The sequence below is a fragment of the Coenobita brevimanus genome, chromosome 57 (assembly GCF_032717465.1).
Source record: "Coenobita brevimanus isolate Jiangsu-jjx chromosome 57, ASM3271746v2, whole genome shotgun sequence".
NCBI classification, from domain to species: domain Eukaryota; kingdom Metazoa; phylum Arthropoda; class Malacostraca; order Decapoda; family Coenobitidae; genus Coenobita; species Coenobita brevimanus.
The window spans coordinates 59,558,105-59,577,708 of record NC_137010.1 but is presented as its reverse complement, the minus strand read 5'-3'; the positions used below and the strand labels follow the sequence as shown (position 1 = coordinate 59,577,708).

Below are 19,604 nucleotides of genomic sequence, written 5' to 3'. Positions count from 1 at the left end.
TGCCGAGACAATGGCTTGCAGGGGGGGGGGGAGAGGATATGCGGTGTAAGGCATTGTTCCTGCTTGCCATCTTGTAGAGGAATAGAGGAAGGTGTCCCGTGTATACATGCCAAAAATCACTCGCGAAATCATTCGCGAAAATTGAAAATTGTGCAAATTAGGGACCTTGCAATGTTGCCGCGTTAATTCACGTCACCGGGACAGCGCGGGTTAAGAGGACACTCCCTACGTGCTAAGGGGTCTTTGTATGCAGCATGTGTTAGGAGTGTAATGCTGTATGGTAGTGAGACCTGGGCAGTAAAGGAGGAGGATATTCGCAGGCTCAGACGTACAGAAATGACAATGACTAGGTGGATGTGTAGTGTGTCCCTGCATGCAAGGTCTGGGGGGGGATGGGTTTACAATGGAAGAGTTGAGAGGTAAGATGAGACTGGAGTGTATTGGTGTCGTGATGAGGAGAGGTAGATTGAGATGGATTGGGCATGTGGAGAGGATGGGGGATGATAATTGGGTGAGGAAGGTGAGAAGTGTTAATATTGGGGGTGGGGTTATGAAGGGTAGACCTAGAAAGACATGGGATGAGGTCATTAAGTGTGACCTCAGGGTTAAGGGACTGAACAGGGAGGCTGCAATAGTTCGTGCAGCATGGAGAGCCACCATTAGGTGACTAAGGCCGATGCATGCAAGCACGTTGGAGCCTTTGAAAACAAAACAAAATGAACACCAAGTGAAGATGGGAGTGAGACAGAGAAAGACATGTTTGGGGATGAGTTGGATGAAGTAGTAGGAGAAATGTCCAGGATTTTTGAAGTGTCTGTAGTGGTTGACATGAATGAGAGAGTAGGCACTGGTCCTGTGAATGATATATTGTAATGGGTAATAATGGGGTACCAGGAGAGAATGATATTGGGAAGCAGCTGAAGAACATATGTCAGGAAAGGAGGTTTTGAATTTGTAATTCTTATTTCAGGCTCAAAGATGCACATAAATATACATGGAATAAAGGGAATGGAGGGTGTTTTGAAAGGAGCCTTATTGATTATAAGCCCATAGAGAAATCGATGCTGGGAAGTGTTGCTGATACGAGGGCAGTGAGAGGACAATGTGGAGGCCTGTCGGATCATATGCTCGTGGTATGCAAGATCAAGCTGAGAGGAGTGAGGTGGACCAAGACAGAGAGAGGAGCAGTCAGGCAGAGAGACTGAAAGTCGAGAAGCTGAGGATCAAAGAAATGGCAATTGAATACAGAACCAAAATAGGGGAGGAGTTAGAATCAATGAACTGGAATGAAATGGATCTGGACAGCTTGTGGAATGCATGTAGGGATTGCTTTGTTAGGAATGCTATAGTGGTGTGTGATGTGGCAAAAGTAACCACAAAGAAGAAAGGTATGGCATGGTGGTATGATAAGGTTAAGAGAGCAGTGGAGGGAAAGAGGAAGAAGTGGCTAGAGTGGATAAAGGACAGGGGTTCAGTTAAAATAAGAACTGAAAATATTGTGAGCAAAAAGCACATGAAGAGACTAGTGAAGAGGAAAAAGGAGGTAAATGATGATTTAAGAAAAAGAAAATGAATGCAGTTTATTCTGAAAATAGGAAGTTATTCTTGAACAAGGTGTGGAAATGTAGAAGTGACAGTGGAAAAAAATGTCAAAGTGTGAAGAATGTAAGTGTAGATTATTAACCCATGGGGATGAAGTAAGAACCACATGGAAGGAATATTTTGAAAGTCTGATGAATGGGAGTGGAGAGAGCAGAGCGACTTAACATGATTAGTTTTGGGGGTGTACAGGAAAGGAGTGCAGTGCCAGGAAACGTGACGCTTGCGGAGGTGAAGAACGTTGTGAAGCGGCTGAAAAATGGGAAAGCAGCTGGGGTTGATGAGGTGTATGCAGAAAAGTGTAGTGGAGAGAGCGGAATTAAGTGCTTGTTGGAGATATGTAAGATGGCATGGATCAGTGAAACTGTGCCAGTAGAGTGGAAGAAAGCTGTGATTGTACCCCTGTACAAAAAAATAAGGGTGAGCGAAGTGAGTGCAAGAATTATTGTGGCATAAGTCTGTTGAGTGTTGTAGGGAATTTATATGGAAGAATTGTTATAGAGAAAATAAGAGAAATATCAGAAGTCTTAGTGAGTGACGAACAGGGTGGCTTTAGGAGTGGCAGATGTGTGGGTCAGATATTTGCAGTGAGACAGGCAATGGAGATGACTTGTGAGAAGGACTATAAAGTCTATCTATCTATCTATTGCCAGACGCCTCAGTCCCTTTTGGGGTGGCCACAAACAAATCGCCTCCAAGTCGCCCTGTCCCCCGCCATTTCACTGCCCTGCTCCCAACTCACACCCCCCTCTCTCATATACCTCTCCACCCCATCCCTCCATCTCATCCTCGGCCTCCCCCTCCCTCTTCCCCCCTCCACCTCACTCACATACACTCTCTTTGTCAATCTTTCACCCTCCATCCTCTCCACATGGCCAAACCACCTCAGTGTGTTCCTCATAACGCTTCCTATCACATCCACATCCACACCACAACGCTCCTTTATATCCTCATTCGTCAGCCTGTCTCTCCACGTGACTCCACAGGCTCCTCTTAAATAACTCATCTCCACTGCTCTCACTCTTGACTTGTGTCCTTCCAACAATGTCCAAGCTTCACTTCCGTATGTTAGAGTTGGTATCACAATACTGCCATGTAGTAACTTTTTCACTTCCATGCTCACTTCCCTGTTTCTTATCACTGCTTTCAAAGAACCAGCAACCTTTCTTCCCTGCTGCACCCTTTCAAGCACTTCACCCTCCAAACCTCCATCCTTACTCATCACACTACCCAAGTACTTAAACGTACTCACATTTTCCAATTCCTCACCATCCAACCTCGCTGTACATTCACTAACTTCACCTCTCTCAAAGACCATCACTTTACTCTTCCCTACATTCACCTTTAGATTCCGTTTCTTACACACTCTCTCAAACTCATCCACCAAGCCCTGCAGCTCCCCTTCGTCTTCACTCAACAACACAGTATCATCTGCAAACAACAGTACAGGGAGTTTCCAAACACTGTCCTCTCTCACCAGGGCCACTCCAACATCCACTACCCTACCTTGTACCTTTTTTATTACCCCATCCATGTACAGATTTAACAACCATGGAGACATGACACATCCCTGTTTCAACCCAACTTTCAAAGAGAAAAATTCACTTAGTTCACCATCCACACGCACTGCAGCCTTCGCACCATCGTACATACTCTTCACAGCATTCAACAACTTCCCATCTACTCCATATATTCTTAACACTTTCCACAATCCTTGTCTATCCACCCTGTCATATGCTTTCTCCAAATCCATGAAAGCCGCATACAACTTCTTTCCCTTCTTTAGACACTTTTCCACTAAAGATCTAAGAATGAATATCTGATCTACACAACCTCTTCCCTTCCTAAAGCCTCCCTGTTCTTCTCCAACTAATTTCTCTGTTCTTTCTCTAACTCTGTCAATAAGTATCCTACCATACACTTTTCCTATTATACTAAGAAGACAAATGCCCCTATGATTACCACACACTTCTTTTTCCCCTTTTCCTTTGTACAAGGGAATAATTATACCTGACTTCCAATCCTCCGGGACTCTACCCTCCTCCCAGGCCAATCTGCACATCTTCCACATCCATTCTACTACTATCTCTCCCCCATGCTTCAGCATTTCACCACACACTCCATCAATTCCTGGGGCTTTCACCGATTTAACTTTCTTCATTGCTTCCACAACTTCTATCCTACTGATTTCTTCCTGTCTTCTCACCTCCCTCCTCCCAGCCATTCCCCAGCCACTTATACTCGCATTACTTCCATCCTCTACGTTCAACAATTCCTTAAAGTGTTCTCTCCATCTGCTCACTTTTTCTCCCTTCTCCACTAGTAATCTACCATTTTTATCTTTAACTCCCCTGCTAACTTCACTTCCACCCTGTCTTACTCTTTTCACTTCTCTCCAGAACATGTTCTTACAGTCCCTCCACTTTACACTTAAATTCCTTCCAAATTCCTCATCCACTCTCTTCTTACTCTCTCTTACTAATATTTTCACCTCTCTCTTTCTTTCCACATATAACTCTCTCTTCCGCCTCTCAACTTCTTCCACGCCCCTATTTCTCATCCATTCATTGTATGCTTTCTTCTTTTGTGCCACAGCCTGCTTCACCTCTTCAGTCCACCATGCTGTTCCTTGCACCCCCCTCCATCTTCTCTTCCTTCCACACACCACATCACATGCTGCACATATTTCTTCTGTAAATATCTTACACACACCTTCCACGTCTCCCATCTGCTCCAGTTCATATTTGCCCAATCGTTCCTCCACTTCTCTCTTATATTCTGCTTTTTTCTCATCCTCTTGTAACCTTTCCACTCTCCTTGCAGCTACTCCTTCCTCTCGTCTTTCCCTTCTTCTATTCCTCCATCTTACTTGCATTCTAATTCTGGCCACCACCAAGTAGTGGTCAGAAAGTCCACTCCCCCAACCTCTATACACTCTTGCATCTTTTACACATCTTCGCATCCTTTCATCCACACACACATAAGGTGTTTATGGCATTTATGGATCTGGAAAAAGCATACGACAAAGTAGATAGGGTTTGATTGTGGAAGGTGTTGCACATGTATGGTGTAGATGGTAAGCTGTTAGGTGCCATCAAGTTTTTATAATGGTTGTGAGCCATGTGTAAGGGTAAATGGGCATCTGAGTGAATGATTCACGATCATTGTGGGCGTGCAACAAGGTTGTATGATGTCCCCATGGTTGTTCAATATATATATGGATGGGGTGATGAGAGAAGTAAAAACATGAGTACAGTAATCCCTTAATTTACGCAAGGGTTACGTTCCCAGACCCTTCGCGTATGTGGTAAATTCGCGTATACGTTCTGCCCGTGTGTGCATGTAATTACGCATGTGTATTAAGTGTATTACATCTGAATAATACTGTGTATGCACTACATACACCTAATAATCTAGCATAAAATATGAAAAACAACAAAAATGTAAGAAATTTAACACTGAAAGCTGACAAGCACAGACGTAGGTGGAGACACTTTAGCACAGTCTGGTGCACTAGCCCTCACTGCTTCCTGTATGCTACGTTCTGCCTTCTTTATTGTTTGAACAGTTGACTCATTCACCCCAAAAACATACAGTTCCGAGACAAATTCAAAGGCGTAGGTGGAGACACTTTAGCACAGTCTAGTGCACTAGCCCTCACTGCCTCCTGTATGCTGCGTTCTGCCTTCTTTATTGTACGAACAGTTGACTCATTCACCCCAAACATACAGTTCCGAGACAATTCGCTGTCAAGTCAATTCGCCACCAAAACATGGATGATTCCCCATCAGGACAATTCACACCCTGGATGATTCCCCATCATTCAATAAATATAATTATTGATTAATACTTTAATAACTAATTTTCAGGGGGATTTTATAACTCATATAAATAAAAAACTTACTGAAAGCTGACAAGCACAGGCATTGGTGGGTGGTAGATTGGGTGGTGGAGCAGGGATTTACTGAGTGGTGGGAGGAGGAGTTGAAGGGTCATCGACCTTATCTTCCTCAACCTCACCTTCGTCACTTTGGATGACTGGGGTTGTAGACTGATTCGGGGATGTATGTGATGAACGCTGGCTGAAGAACATTGTTATTTTAGGTTGAGATACAGCTCGCTTCATGTCGTTGAAGATTTGATGTAACAAGCAAAAGCATTTTCAGCCTATTCTTTACACTTAAGGGATCTTGTCATGTTGGGATCTATGTTGTAAAAATGCTCTGTTACTGCCTTCAGCATCCTTAAACCCTCAGCCACGTTCTCCAGCGTCAACTGAGATGCAGGTGAGCCATCGTCGACCTTCTCATCCTCCTTATCCTTCTCAGTAGACTGTGTCAGCTCCACCAGATCCTCGTTTGTTAACTCTGCTTTGTGACTATCCAGCATTTCCTCCACTTCCTTTTCATCCATATCGTCAGATCCTTCCCCACCAATCTGTCGTGCCAGTGATACAGTGTGGGAGGCAGTGGATTTTTTTGAGAGAGGTTCAAACCCCTTAAGTTCATGAACACATTCTGGCCACAATTTTTTCCAACATGCATTCACTGTGCATGGTTTTATTTTGTCCAAGGCCCCCTTGATCGTCTGAAGGCAGTCGGCGATGCTGTAGTCCTTCCACACATGACGGACTTATTCTCATTCTCCATCCCAGCCACAATGTGCTGCATGCACTTTTTGGTATAATACGCCTTAAAAGCGCAATTAACATCTTGATCCAGGGGTTGAATTAATGAATATGTGTTAGGGGGGAGGTAGAGGATCTTAACACCCTCAGTTTCAAATTTGTGGGCTGGTGGATGTCCAGGGGCATTATCCAGGATGAGGAGGACCTTGAAGTCAAGCTTCTTATTACCCAGATAATTACGTACTTCAGGTAAGAAGTTGGAGTGGTACTAGTCCTTCAGGAGAGGCTGAGTGGTCCATGCCTTAGTGTTTGCCATCCAGAAGACAGGCAGCTGCTTCTTGTCTTTTCCTTTAAGGGCACGAGGATTCTGAGCCCTGTAAATTAAGCCCGGCCTAATCATAAAGCCAGCTGCATTACAACAGAACAGCAGCATAAACTGATCTTTGGCTGCCTTGAATCCTGGGGTGTGGGTCTCCTGACGACTGAGGAAGGTCCTGTCAGGCATCTTTTTCCAGAAGAGAGCAGTTTCATCCATGTTGAAGACCTGCTCTGGCAGGTAGCCTCCCTCATTAATGATATCATTAGTTCAGCCGGGAAGTCACGTGCTGCCTCATTATCAGCTGATCTACTTTCTCCAAAGATGTGGAGGTTACAAAGGGAAAATCTCTACTTAAAATTTTCAAACCACCCTTTGCTTGCACTGAAAACTGGGGTGTCAGGAGCTGATGAAATGCCTTCACCTCTGTCAGCTTAACACATAGTCTGGTAGAGAGAAAGTGCTTTCTCTTTAATTACGTTGGAGTCAAGGGGTATACCACGCTTGTGAGAGTTCTCCACCCACAAAAATAGCGCATTTTCCATCTTTATAATGCGCTTATCTCTCTTATAATGAGACACTTTAGCATAGTCTGGTGCACTAGCCCTCACCGCCTCCCGTATGCTACGTTCTGCCTTCTTTATTGTACAAACAGTTGACTCATTCACCCCAAACATACGACAAACAGCACTCGCTGACATTCCTTCTCTAAGTTTGCCTAACACTTTAACTTTCTCTGTCAGCGACATCACTGTATGAGCCCGTTTTGGTGTGTTACCACATGCATCACTAGCACTACGCTTTGGCCCCATGTTGGCGAATAAGGGAAGCAATCACTGAAAGGCAGAAAAATAAGCCACAAATAACGATTCACTAGTCACGCACGGTTGGAGGGTCGGATTCAAACTGTGTGGTGTGCACACACACACACACACACACACACACACACACACACACACACACACACACACACACACACAAGTGCACAGGCAGCTGGTAGGCATTTTTATATTTTATTTATTTCTCTCATATATTAAAATTATTTATTTGAATACTATAATTTTATGTTTTAATTATTGTACGAAAAAATTTGTGTAGATGTGACTGCTTAGGAATATACAGTATGTTGCAGTGTTGTAGGTCTCGAGACTGGTCTTGGTCTTGAGACCAGTTTGATGTGGTCTTGGTCTCGATCTTGGTCTCACTTGATGTGGTCTTGGTCTTGATCTTGGTCTCGAAGCTTCTGGTCTCGCAGTTTTGGCTCGAGACCAGGTTGAGACCAGCATTACAGAGTGCATCGCGGCGTGGGCAAGGTTGGAATTTATGATCATACACAGAGAAAAATCATGGCTGTTTCAATTCACGGCACGCCATACAGCATTGTACTGTCTATAGATACTGCCTGGCTAGCGCTACGGTGATGATGCATGAGCTGAGCCCTGCGAGTGCTGATAAAGTTCATTCGAGTCGAGAGAGCATGCATGACATGGCCGTTCTCGCAGTGATAATCTCCGTTTGCACGCACGCATGTTTGCAGCTCTGTTCACCTCCGTGTACTTCATGTATGTGTATGGTGTATGCAATCCCTGCACCCTGCGTACACGTACACTGCAGGTTTAGCTACAGTAGTTCGCTTGGAAAACGTAACCACAAAAATTTCTATCTTCCTGTGTTTGTTTCTTCATGGCAATGAAGCAATGAAAGCAGAAATATTTTACCTAGAGGTTCAGTTGTTCACATATAACAAATTTTGTAAATATATTTCTGTCAAAGACAAGGGAGAGTGGCCATGTGCAGTTTGCCACAAGGGCGTGGGAAGTAATTCCATCTTGTGCGGTGTGTGTGATAAATGGGTGCATAAGAGATGTAGTGGTATCAGAGGTAGACTGCGAGATAATGCTGATTTTATGTGTACGGCGTGTCGGGGTGAGCAGGTGGAGATTGTCAGACGTGAAAGGATTGATCTTGCTGGTGAATCTCTTGCATGTGTGGAAGAGTTTTGTTATTTGGGAGACATGTTGTGTGCTGGAGGTGGGGCTAGGGTGAGAAGTGTTTGGAAGAAGTTCAGGGAGCTCTTGCCTCTCTTGACACTGAGAGGACTCTCCTTATGTGCTAAGGGGTCTTTGTATGCAGCATGTGTTAGGAGTGTAATGCTGTATGGTAGTGAGACCTGGGCAGTGAAGGAGGAAGATATTCGCTGGCTCAGACGTACAGAAATGACAATGATTAGGTGGATGTGCAGTGCGTCCCTGCATCCAAGGCCTGGAGGGGCTGGGTTTACGATGGAAGAGTTGAGAGGTAGGATGGGACTGGAGTGTATTGGTGTTGTGATGAGGAGAGGTAGATTGAGATGGTTTGGACATCTGGAGAGGATGGGGGATGATAATTGGGTGAGGAAGGTGAGAAGTGTTAATATTGAGGGTGGGGTTATGAGGGGTAGACTGAGAAAGACATGGGACGAGGTCATTAAGTGTGACCTCAGGGTTAAGGGACTGAACAGGGAGGCTGCAATGGATCGTGCAGCTTGGAGAGCCGCCATTAGATGACCAAGGCCGACACATGCAAGCATGTTGGAGCCTTTAAAAACAAAACAATTTCCTCCCTTACAGGGGCGTAGCCAGGATTTTGGAGCATTGGGGGCCAAGTCAGACATCAGTAGCTTCCAACCTTATGAGTATGACCCTTCTGAGCTTCCAAATGGCTATCACGGAGGCCTACAGTGACTTCTGTGACCTTTTTAGAAGAAATCAGAATATTTTCTAGTGTTCCACAGTCACCTCGCATTTCATACAACTGATTCACCTATGAGCGGGGGGCCATGGCCATGTGGCCCAGTGGCTTTTCTAGCCTCACTAAAGTGGGGGGCCACCTGGGGGCTGATAAATCATCCGTAGTAGCAAGAAGAGCACTGAACAGACTCGATTGAGGACCCCTTTCAAGAGGGAAAGTTAGTGAAAACTGTTCTCTTAAACAAATAATGGGTACGATCGTAAGAAGTATTTGGAGCACTTAAGGAAGTAAAATATACAGTATACTGTATTATATTTTTATAAAAATTTGTTGCTTCTCACCTCTGTATCCTGAAACCCCTTCGGTGTCTTGTGTAATTATCCTGAAAAATAGGTAGTCCCCCTTGACGACTGTTCACAAGAAACGGAAGATGAATATGTTTTGTATGGAACGTTTGGGCACGGGTAAAGCTTGGAGAGAAGTGCGAAAATTAGTCTTCTGAAAGCCAGCTTTCGCATGAGGAAGATATAGCTATCCATGAGTACGATGAGACTGACAAAGTATGCAACACCATACATTATAACTTCAAAACCGAACTTTCAAAAGTTTAAAAGCTTACAAAAACTTTCAAAAGATGTAATATTGGTGTGCAGGGCCGTAGAGAGCTATGACTGCGCCCTGGAGTGCCTGGAAAACGTTTGACACAGGCCAGAAAAAGAAGCCAAATTGTCACAGTCCTTGTGTGGGCCCTGGTCCCTCCATACCCTTGAGTTTTGGCCCCGGGAATGATCCCCATTGCCCTCTTCTCTCTTTTATTCTTCTTAGTAATTCTCTTCCCAGAAACTCCTCGACCTCATTCAACTCATGTGCGATAATTAACTTAAATTCGTTTAAAAGGTGTTGAGTATCGCATCGATACATAATCTGTAACTGCGTGATTGGGGTACTAGTGCACTCACTTAAGGGGCCGAGACGCCTGCGAAAACTGAACAGCAGTGCAGCACCTGCAGGCTGCAGCTACTTTTCATTCATTCAGCAGACACATAAATTTTTGGTTTTGGTCTTGGTGTTTGCCTCGGAGGATCTGGTCTTGGTCTTGGTCTTGGTCTCAGAGGGTCTGGTCTTGGTCTTGGTCTCAGAGGGTCTGGTCTTGGTCTTGATCTCGCAGGGTCTGGTCTTGGTCTTGGTCTTGGTCTCAGTGTGCCTGGTCTTGACTACGAGACTGGTATGTAGTGTACAGAAAGTGGATGGGATAGGGAATAATGTGATTTGTGAAAGTTGCGGAGTTAGGAAGTCTGTGGGCACCAGAATCAAAGAGAGTGTACTGAGATGATATGGTCATGTGGAGAGAATGGATGACAATAGAGTGGTGAAAAGGGTATGTCTGAGTGAATTTGAAGGAGGGAGGAGGAGAGATAGGCCAATAAGAAGGTGGAGGATATGGTGGATGAATGTGTGAGGAAGAGAGGTATGGAAGTTGATGTGGCTAAGGGAATGACAAGAGATTGAGCTGGCTGGGCGAATTTTGTGCAGAGAATTGCACAACCAATGATTTAACCTGATAGTGTTTGAATTGGCTCTGTGTAATTGGAATATGTGAAGCTACGGAACGTGGTGAAATTTTGGGGGGCGATCAGATGGAGCCACGCTGTCGAGGGCTTCAGCGATGAGTGAATGAAAGCGTGGCCCATTGAATTGGGCAAACTTTGGCTGTCTGGACGTTGCTACTCCCCACCCTGCTGTAGGGTGGGAAAGGAGATTCAGATGATGATGATGATGATGATGATCAATCCATTCATCAGCCAATCCTATATTGCCCCATGAGGAGTGTCGGAGCCCAGGGCTAGGCAGTTGGTCCTGACATATAAGATGAGAGTGACCAACCTCACTCATCCCTGAGTGGCATTATGTGAGCCATAAACCACAACCATCCCTTGGATATAAACCTTCACTGGCTCAATCCGATTGGAGCACAATAATTACCCACTAAACCACCAGGCATCAAAATTTGGTTACATGGTTACCACCCAACGTAGTAAATAGTTTCTTGGTGTACAGGAAACCATTTGGCTTGTCACTCAGTGTAAAGTCACCCATAGGCAGAAGGAAGAGGAAAGAATGAAGGAATGAAAGAGAGGAGAGGGAGTGTAAAGTCACCCGTAGGCAGGAAAGAATGAAGGAAAGAAAGATAGAAGAAGATGGAAGGAAAGAAGGATGGAGGAGAGGACAGGGCAGACACCCGAGAGTAGCATTACATTGAGTGAGTGGATGGTGAGCGCCCCCACCTACCACAAATAGTAGTAATAATAATAATAATAATAATGATAATGATAATAATGATAAATATAATAGTAATGATAATAATTTTTTCATTCATTCATCATCTAATCCAGTGTTTCCCCATGAGGACCATAGGAGTCCGGGGCTAGGCAAGTTGGTCCTGGCATTTAACCTGCCCCGTCCCGGAGACGTGAATTCACGTCCTCACATGATGTGCACTCATATCCCAGAGACGTAAAATAACGCGGCAACATTGCAAGGTCCCTAATTTGCACAATTTTCAATTTTCGCGAGTGATTTTTGGCATGTATACACGGGACACCTTCCTCTACAAGATGCCAGGCAGGGACAATGCCTTACCCAGCATGACCTTCTTCCCCCCCCCCTGCATGACCTTTTCTCAGCAATTCACCTGTTATCAGTGACCTGGCCAGTAAAGCCATGTCATGCCACGGTACGAAATTCAGGGCTAGAGTGATTCCCCAATTGATGACAATGTGGAGGACAAACATTAGAGGAAGAAACAGTCAAAAATGATGATCAGGTAATGTGGCAAAAAAAGGTCAGGAATGGTGATGAGTTAGTGAGTGAAACAGTGCTTATAATGCCTATATTGCCGTTTGAAAACCAATATACTCTCATACTACATATAAATTCGTACCATATAAATAAATAAATACCGTTTATGAGTGGTGTGAAATAGTTACCCTCCCACAGAACTCGTTTTCTTTGCAGCCAGCCTGATAGAAAACCCTGTAAGGTAAGGAGGCACTCCTACCTGGATCGAGTATTTTAAACCTCAGGTGAGCGATTTCTCTATGAATTTTCGATGTTTCTCACCAAAAGCGGATGTTTGAGCCAAAAAAAAAAAAAAGGTCCAAAAATGTCGGGACTGGGGCGTACCACTGCCCAGAAAACGTTGGGATGGGGCGGGTTAAGATGAGAGTGACTAGCCCCGCTCATACTTGAGTGGCATTTCGTGAGCAATAAACCCCAGCCATACATACAAACCTGCACAGGCTCAGTCTGATTGGAGCACCTTAATTACCCGCTAAACTACCAGGTGCCAAACTTTGGTTAAATAGTTACCACCTTGCATAGTATATGGTTCTCTGGTGTATAGGAAACCATTTGGTTTATCACTCACTGTAGAGTCACCATAGACAGAAGGAAGAGGAAAGAATGAAAGAAAGATAGACAGAATAGGAAGTAGGGAAAGACAGAAGGAAGAAGGGAAAGGGCAGGCACCCAAGAGCAGCACTAATTGAAATGAGTGGATGGTGAGTGTCCCCACCTATTACTATAATAATAGTAATTCAGTAATAATAATAATGATAATAATAGTAAAAATAATAATACCCCCCCTGGGAGTAGGACCCCATGGGGGTAGTTTTTTTTTTTTTTTTCAAGAATACCCCCCTAGTATCCCTGCTTGTTGTAAAAGGCTACTAAAAGGGTTGGGGGAGGGTTAGTGCCCCTCCCGGGAAAACAACTAACTAAAAAGACAAACAATAAGCCTCGGACAAGGACTGACCAAAAGATGATGACCAAGGACCGGACAAAGGACATAGTAATCGGAACGTGGAATGTAAGAGGAGCGAATGATGAGGTGAAAGAGAGAGAGATTGTCCAGGTGCTTGAGGGTGCGAAAGTTGATGTATGCGGAATAACTGAAATGAAATGGAGAGGTGAGAGTGTGAGAGAATGGGAGTATGGATGGGGTATATGTGCAAGAGTAGGTGAGAATGAGAGGGCAAAGGAAGGAGTATGTATAGTTGTGAATAAAAGATGGAACAAGAGCATAAGAGAGTATGGATCAGTTGGGTCAAGGATTGTGTGGGTAAGATTGAAAGTTGGAATACAATTGTGGGCGATTGTGTGTGTGTATGTGCCAACGCAAGATCGTGCAAGCAGAGTGAGAGAAGAGTTCTGGATAAATGTGGAAGTGTGCATGGAAAAGTTTGGAAGGAATGAGAGAGTGTTTTTGATCAGTGATGTGAATGGTAAAGTAGGGAATGTGAAGGTGGATGAAATAGTTGGTGAGTGGGGTGTGCCTGCTGAGATAGATGAGAATGGCAGTGCATTTGTGGACATTTGTCCTGGGAGGGGGTTGGTGATAGCCAGTACCTTCTTCAGACACAAAATGATCCACAGGTATACATGGCATTTGATGAGAAGGGTGGGTGGTGAACTGAATGAAAGGAAGGCAATGACTGATTATGTGTGTGTGGATGAAAGGATGTGAAAATGTGTAATGGATGCAAGAGCTTATAGAGGTTTGGGGAGTGGACTTTCTGACCACTACTTTGTGGTGGCCAGAATCAAGGTCTAATTAGGATGGAGAAATAGAAGAAGGGAAGGATGAGAAGAAGGAGTGTTTGTAAGGAGAGTGGAAAGGTTACAAGAGGATGAGAAAAAGGCAGAGTATAAGAGAGAAGTGGAGGAACGATTGGGCAAATATGAATTGGAGCAGATGGGGGACGTGGAAGGTGTGTGTAAGATATTTACAGAAGTAATATGTGCAGCATGTGATGTGGTGTGTGGGATGAAGAGAAGATGGAGGGGTGTGCAAGGAACAGCGTGGTGGAATGACGAGGTGAGACAGGCTGTGGCACAAAAGAAGAAAGCATACAATGAATGGATGAGAAATAGGGGCGTGGAAGAAGTTCAGAGGCGGAAGAGAGAGTTATATGTAGAAAGAAAGAGAGAGGTGAAAAGATTAGTAAGAGAGAGTAAGAAGAGAGCAGATGAGGAATTTGGAAGGAACTTGAGTTTAAAGTGGAGGGACTGTAAGAAAATGTTCTGGAAAGAGGTGAAAAGAGTAAGACAGGGTGGAAGTGAAGTTAGCAGGGGAGTTAAAGATAAAAATGGTAGATTACTAGTGGAGAAGGGAGAAAAAGTGAGCAGATGGAGAGAACACTTTAAGGAATTGTTGAACATAGAGGATGGAAGTAATGCAAGTATAAGTGGCTGGGGAATGGCTGGGAGAAGGAGGGAGGTGAGAAGACAGGAAGAAATCAGTAGGATAGAAGTTGTGGAAGCAATGAAGACAGTTATATTGGGGAAAGCCCCAGGGATTGATGGAGTGTGTGGTAAAATGCTGAAGCATGGGGGAGAGATAGTAGTAGAATGGATGTGGAAAATGTGCAGATTGGCCTGGGAGGAAGGTAGAGTCCCAGAGGATTGGAAGTCAGGTATAATTATTCCCTTGTACAAAGGAAAAGGGGAAAAAGAAGTGTGTGGTAATCATAGGGGCATCTGTCTTCTTAGTATAATAGGAAAATTGTATGGTAGGATACTTATTGACAGAGTTAGAGAAAGAACAGAGGAATTAGTTGGAGAAAGAACAGGGAGACTTTAGGAAGGGAAGAGGTTGTGTAGATCAGATATTCATTCTTAGATCTTTAGTGGAAAAGTTTCTAGAGAAGGGAAGAAGTTGTATGCGGCTTTCATGGATTTGGAGAAAGCATATGACAGGGTGGATAGACAAGGATTGTGGAAAGTATTAAGAATATATGGAGTAGATGGGAAGTTGTTGAATGCTGTGAAGAGTATGTACGATGGTGCGAAGGCTGCATTGCATGTGGATGATGAACTGAGTGAATTTTTCTCTTTGAAGGTTGGGTTGAAACAGGGATGTGTCATGTCTCCATGGTTGTTCAATCTGTACATGGATGGGGTAATAGAAGAGATACAAGGTAGGGTAGTTGATGTTGGAGTGGCCCTGGTGAGAGAGGATAGTGTTTGGAAACTCCCTGTACTGTTGTTTGCAGATGATACCGTGTTGTTGAGTGAAGACGAAGGGGAGCTGCAAGACTTGGTGGATGAGTTTGGGAGAGTGTGTAAGAAACAGAATCTAAAGGTGAATATAGGGAAGAGTAAAGTGTTGGTCTTTGAGAGAGGTGAAGTCAGTGAATGTACAGCGAGGTTGGATGGTGAGGAATTGGAAAATGTGAGGACATTTAAGTGCTTGGGTAGTGTGATGAGTAAGGATGGATGTTTGGAGGGTGAAGTGCTTGAAAGGGTACAGCAGGGAAGAAAGGTTTCTGGTTCCTTGAAAGCAGTGATAAGAAACAGGGAAGTGAGCATGGAAGTGAAAAAGTTACTACATGACAGTATTGTGATACCAACTCTAACGTATGGAAGTGAAGCTTGGACATTGCTGGAAGGATACTAGTCAAGAGTGAGAGCAGTGGAAATGAGTTATTTAAGAGGAGCCTGTGGAGTCACATGGAGAGACAGGCTGACAAACGAGGATATAAAGGAGTGTTGTGGTGTGGATGTGGATGTGATAGGAAACGTTATGAGGAATACATTGAGGTGGTTTGGCCATGTGGAGAGGATGGAGAGTGAAAGACTGACGAAGAGAGTGTATGTGAGTGAGGTGGAAGGGGGAAGAGGGATGGGGAGGCTGAGGATGAGATGGAGGGATGGGGTGGAGAGGTACAATATATGAGAGAGGGGGGTGTGAGTTGGGAGCAGGGCAGTGAAATGGCAGGGGACAGGGTGACATGGAGGCGATTTGTTTGTGGCCACCCCGAATGGGATTGAGGCGTCTGGCAATAGATAGATAGATAGGCTTTGTTATATTTTATACGAACAAGATGTCAAGCTAGCTGCCAGTATAGTTTCAGATAAAAGCAACAACCAACATTTAAGCCAGTGACAACAACAACAACAGTAATGATAATAATAATACTAATAATAATAATAATGCAGTAACACTTTGCTATATTTTATACCAACAGGATGTCAAGCTAGCTGCCAGTATAGTTTCAGATAAAAGCAGTTTTGACCTTCCCCTCACAACCAACATTAAGCCAGTGAACACCTCTTTGGCTGAGTCTGTGTCCCCACAGTGCCAGGTGGCCACGCAGATGATGCCACCACTCCGTCCCATCCCCACAGCCAGCATCTGCCCCATGTCCTCACCCCAAAGTCCCAGGTCAAGCCCTTGTGCTAGTCAGGGGTCCACAGTGCCATCCCAGGACACCCAGAGTGATAGCACAGTGTTGTCCTCAGTGACGCTGCCTCACGCCACTGTGACACCTGTACCTGCCACCATGCCCACCACTGCCACCACACCCTCCACTGCTGTGTCACCCACACCCAGCTCTGTCACCACCACCACCACTGCCACCACCACTGCCCTCCCCTCCATTACCTCATCACAGCAGCCACCTTCTCAGCCCGTCTCTCAGTGTACATCACAGTCAACTCTGGCCAAGACTGCCATGGCCAGCCAGTCAATTGCGATCTCTCATTCCGGCGCAGCAATGGCTAAGTTCACATCACTGCAGACAACAGTGGCTACCTCTTCTGTCACTTCTACTCTCACCAGCCAGTCTTCTGCCCTATCCAGCACCACTTCAGTCAGTACTGTGACATCAGTGGCCATGGTCAGCAAGTCATCTTACTCAGATGGCCAGGATATGTCTGTGGACACTCAGGCATCCAAGACCAGTGCTGTGGCTAGCCCAGTCAGCACTCAGGACACGAGCAGACCACAGAAGAGGCCACATGACTCGCCTACCAGTCAGGCCAAGCGACTCAAACCTGACAAGAACCCAGACCAAGATCCAGACCCTGGCCCATCTCAGGACCCTGGCCCATCATCATCACACCCAGACCACCTCACCACTCATGGCCCACGCAGTGACGACGATGGAGACATCATATGTTTGGAATCAGATGATGAGAGCTACCCACCAGAAGAGGAGGAGGAAGAGGAGGAGGAGGAAGAGGAAGATGAAGAGATGGAAGAGGAGGAAGAGGAAGATGAGGAGGAAGAGGAGCAAGATGTAGATGTTCATGACATTCATGACTTAGAGTCAGATGATGAAAATGATGATAAGAAGGACACTGATGATGGGATGGAACAAGAAGACAATGACAGGGAGATGGAGGCTGAAGATGAACACTGCCAGGAGGCAGAGGAGGATATGGAAGATGCTGATGTAGATGCAGAGGTGGAGGCAGAGACAGAGGTATCTCCAGAGGTACCCAGAGACAGTGAGGACTCACAAGGTGGCAGGGAGACCCATGACACTCCCGGCGAGAGCCAGCCCCAGCCCTCCCCCATCCCAAGCCAACCATCGTCTTCCAGCAGAGGTGATGGGGCACACCAGACATCCCAAGGCGGTCAGGTGCAGCCCCACCCTACTCCTCAACAGGACAGGACAGGCCCTGTTTCAGGCCAACAGTCTCTGCCACCTGTCACCCAGCTACCACAATATGAGGAGGCCGGTGATGACAGCATAGTGCCATCCACGCCTACATTGTGTGTACCCAGGCGAGGTGATGCATTCCCTGACCCAGGCACATCACCACATGTACCATCAGGTGGATTTGTGTTTGGTGCTGCACATGATGTGTCCAACCCACCACATACAAGTAAGTGTTTTATAATGTAGTACAGCATAATGCATTTTACAGAGCTACCTACACCCACACTGTGGTAAGTTGAGGTAATATCTATGCCTTGACACACCACCACATATGCCATCAGTTAAATTTGTGTTTATCACATTATATATGTCCAACCCACCACATACTACCAGTAGTCCATACAGTCGATAGTTTGGTATGCCAGTTTAGGTAATGCAATAAATTTGTTACCTGTACTGTTCATTTACAGTACTGTATGTATGGTCGACAGCAGAACTTCATCCCTCTCATCATGTGTGATACGAGCCTGATGATCTGGTAACACTGTATGAGATAGAGTTGACAGATATGGTTTAAATGATTAATATTAAAGAAATGTGTTCGGAGATAAGTTACGAACACGTTCCCTAATGATAATATCAATTTGCAGCAGGTGGGTTAGGCTAATAACATTATTGTGAAATGTATGACATTGGTGTATGAAGATTCTTTGTTACAGAGACATGCACAGGAGTATTTGGACTGGACTGATGTTTCCAGCAAGTATTATATGAAATCTTATTGAACGTTTGCCGTCCTTGCAAGAAAACATTAATTACGATGTCAGTTACACACAAAACAAACTTGGAAACTGACAGTGGATGTTTTGCTAGTACTGTATATGGTTTTCTTTCACAAGTTAAATGACTTCCCTTCCTGACCTCTCTCCCCACCCATCTCTCATCTTCCTAGTCACGCTGTGCCATCATCCACGTTTTATCGCTGATGCCGAAAATTGTATTTCTGTAGGTAGTGTGTGGAAAGTCTGTCTATCTATCTATTGCCAGACGCCTCAATCCCGTTTGGGGTGGCCACAAACAAATCGCCTCCAAGTCGCCCTGTCCCCCGTCATTTCACTGCCCTGCTCCCAACTCACACCCCCCTCTCTCATATACCTCTCCACCCCATCCCTCCATCTCATCCTCGGCCTCCCCCTCCCTCTTCCCCACTCCACCTCACTCACATACGCTGTCTTCGTCAGTCTTTCACCCTCCATCCTCTCCACATGGCCAAACCACCTCAGTGTGTTCCTCATAACACTTCCTGTCACATCCACATCCACACCACAACGCTCCTTTATATCCTCATTCGTCAGCCTGTCTCTCCATGTGACTCCACAGGCTCCTCTTAAATAACTCATTTCCACTGCTCTCACTCTTGACTTGTGTCCTTCCAACAACGTCCATGCTTCACTTCCGTACATTAGAGTTGGTATCACAATACTGTCATGTAGTAACTTTTTCACTTCCATGCTCACTTCCCTGTTTCTTATCACTGCTTTCAAAGAACCAGCAACCTTTCTTCCCTGCTGTACCTTTTCAAGCACTTCACCCTCCAAACCTCCATCCTTACTCATCACACTACCCAAGTACTTAAACATACTCACATTTTCCAATTCCTCACCATCCAACCTCGCTGTACATTCACTGACTTCACCTCTCTCAAAGACCATCACTTTACTCTTCCCTACATTCACCTTTAGATTCCGTTTCTTACTCTCTCAGACTCATCCACCAAGCCTTGCAGCTCCCCTTCGTCTTCACTCAACAACACAGTATCATCTGCAAACAACAGTACAGGGAGTTTCCAAACACTATCCTCTCTCACCAGGGCCACTCCAACATC

General features: G+C 45.1%; 1 protein-coding gene across 1 annotated transcript in view; it reads left to right on the top strand.

Annotated features, from left to right (window-relative positions):
• Positions 1-19,604, top strand: part of LOC145402051 (nucleoprotein TPR-like) — a gene marked incomplete at its 3' end in the record, with an annotated part of 419,889 nt that overhangs the window by 384,218 nt on the left and 16,067 nt on the right. The window contains exon 39 of the mRNA XM_080274148.1: positions 16,314-17,945. Coding sequence (XP_080130274.1) covers positions 16,314-17,945 — 1,632 coding nt within the window. The remainder of the gene's footprint in view (positions 1-16,313; positions 17,946-19,604) is intronic.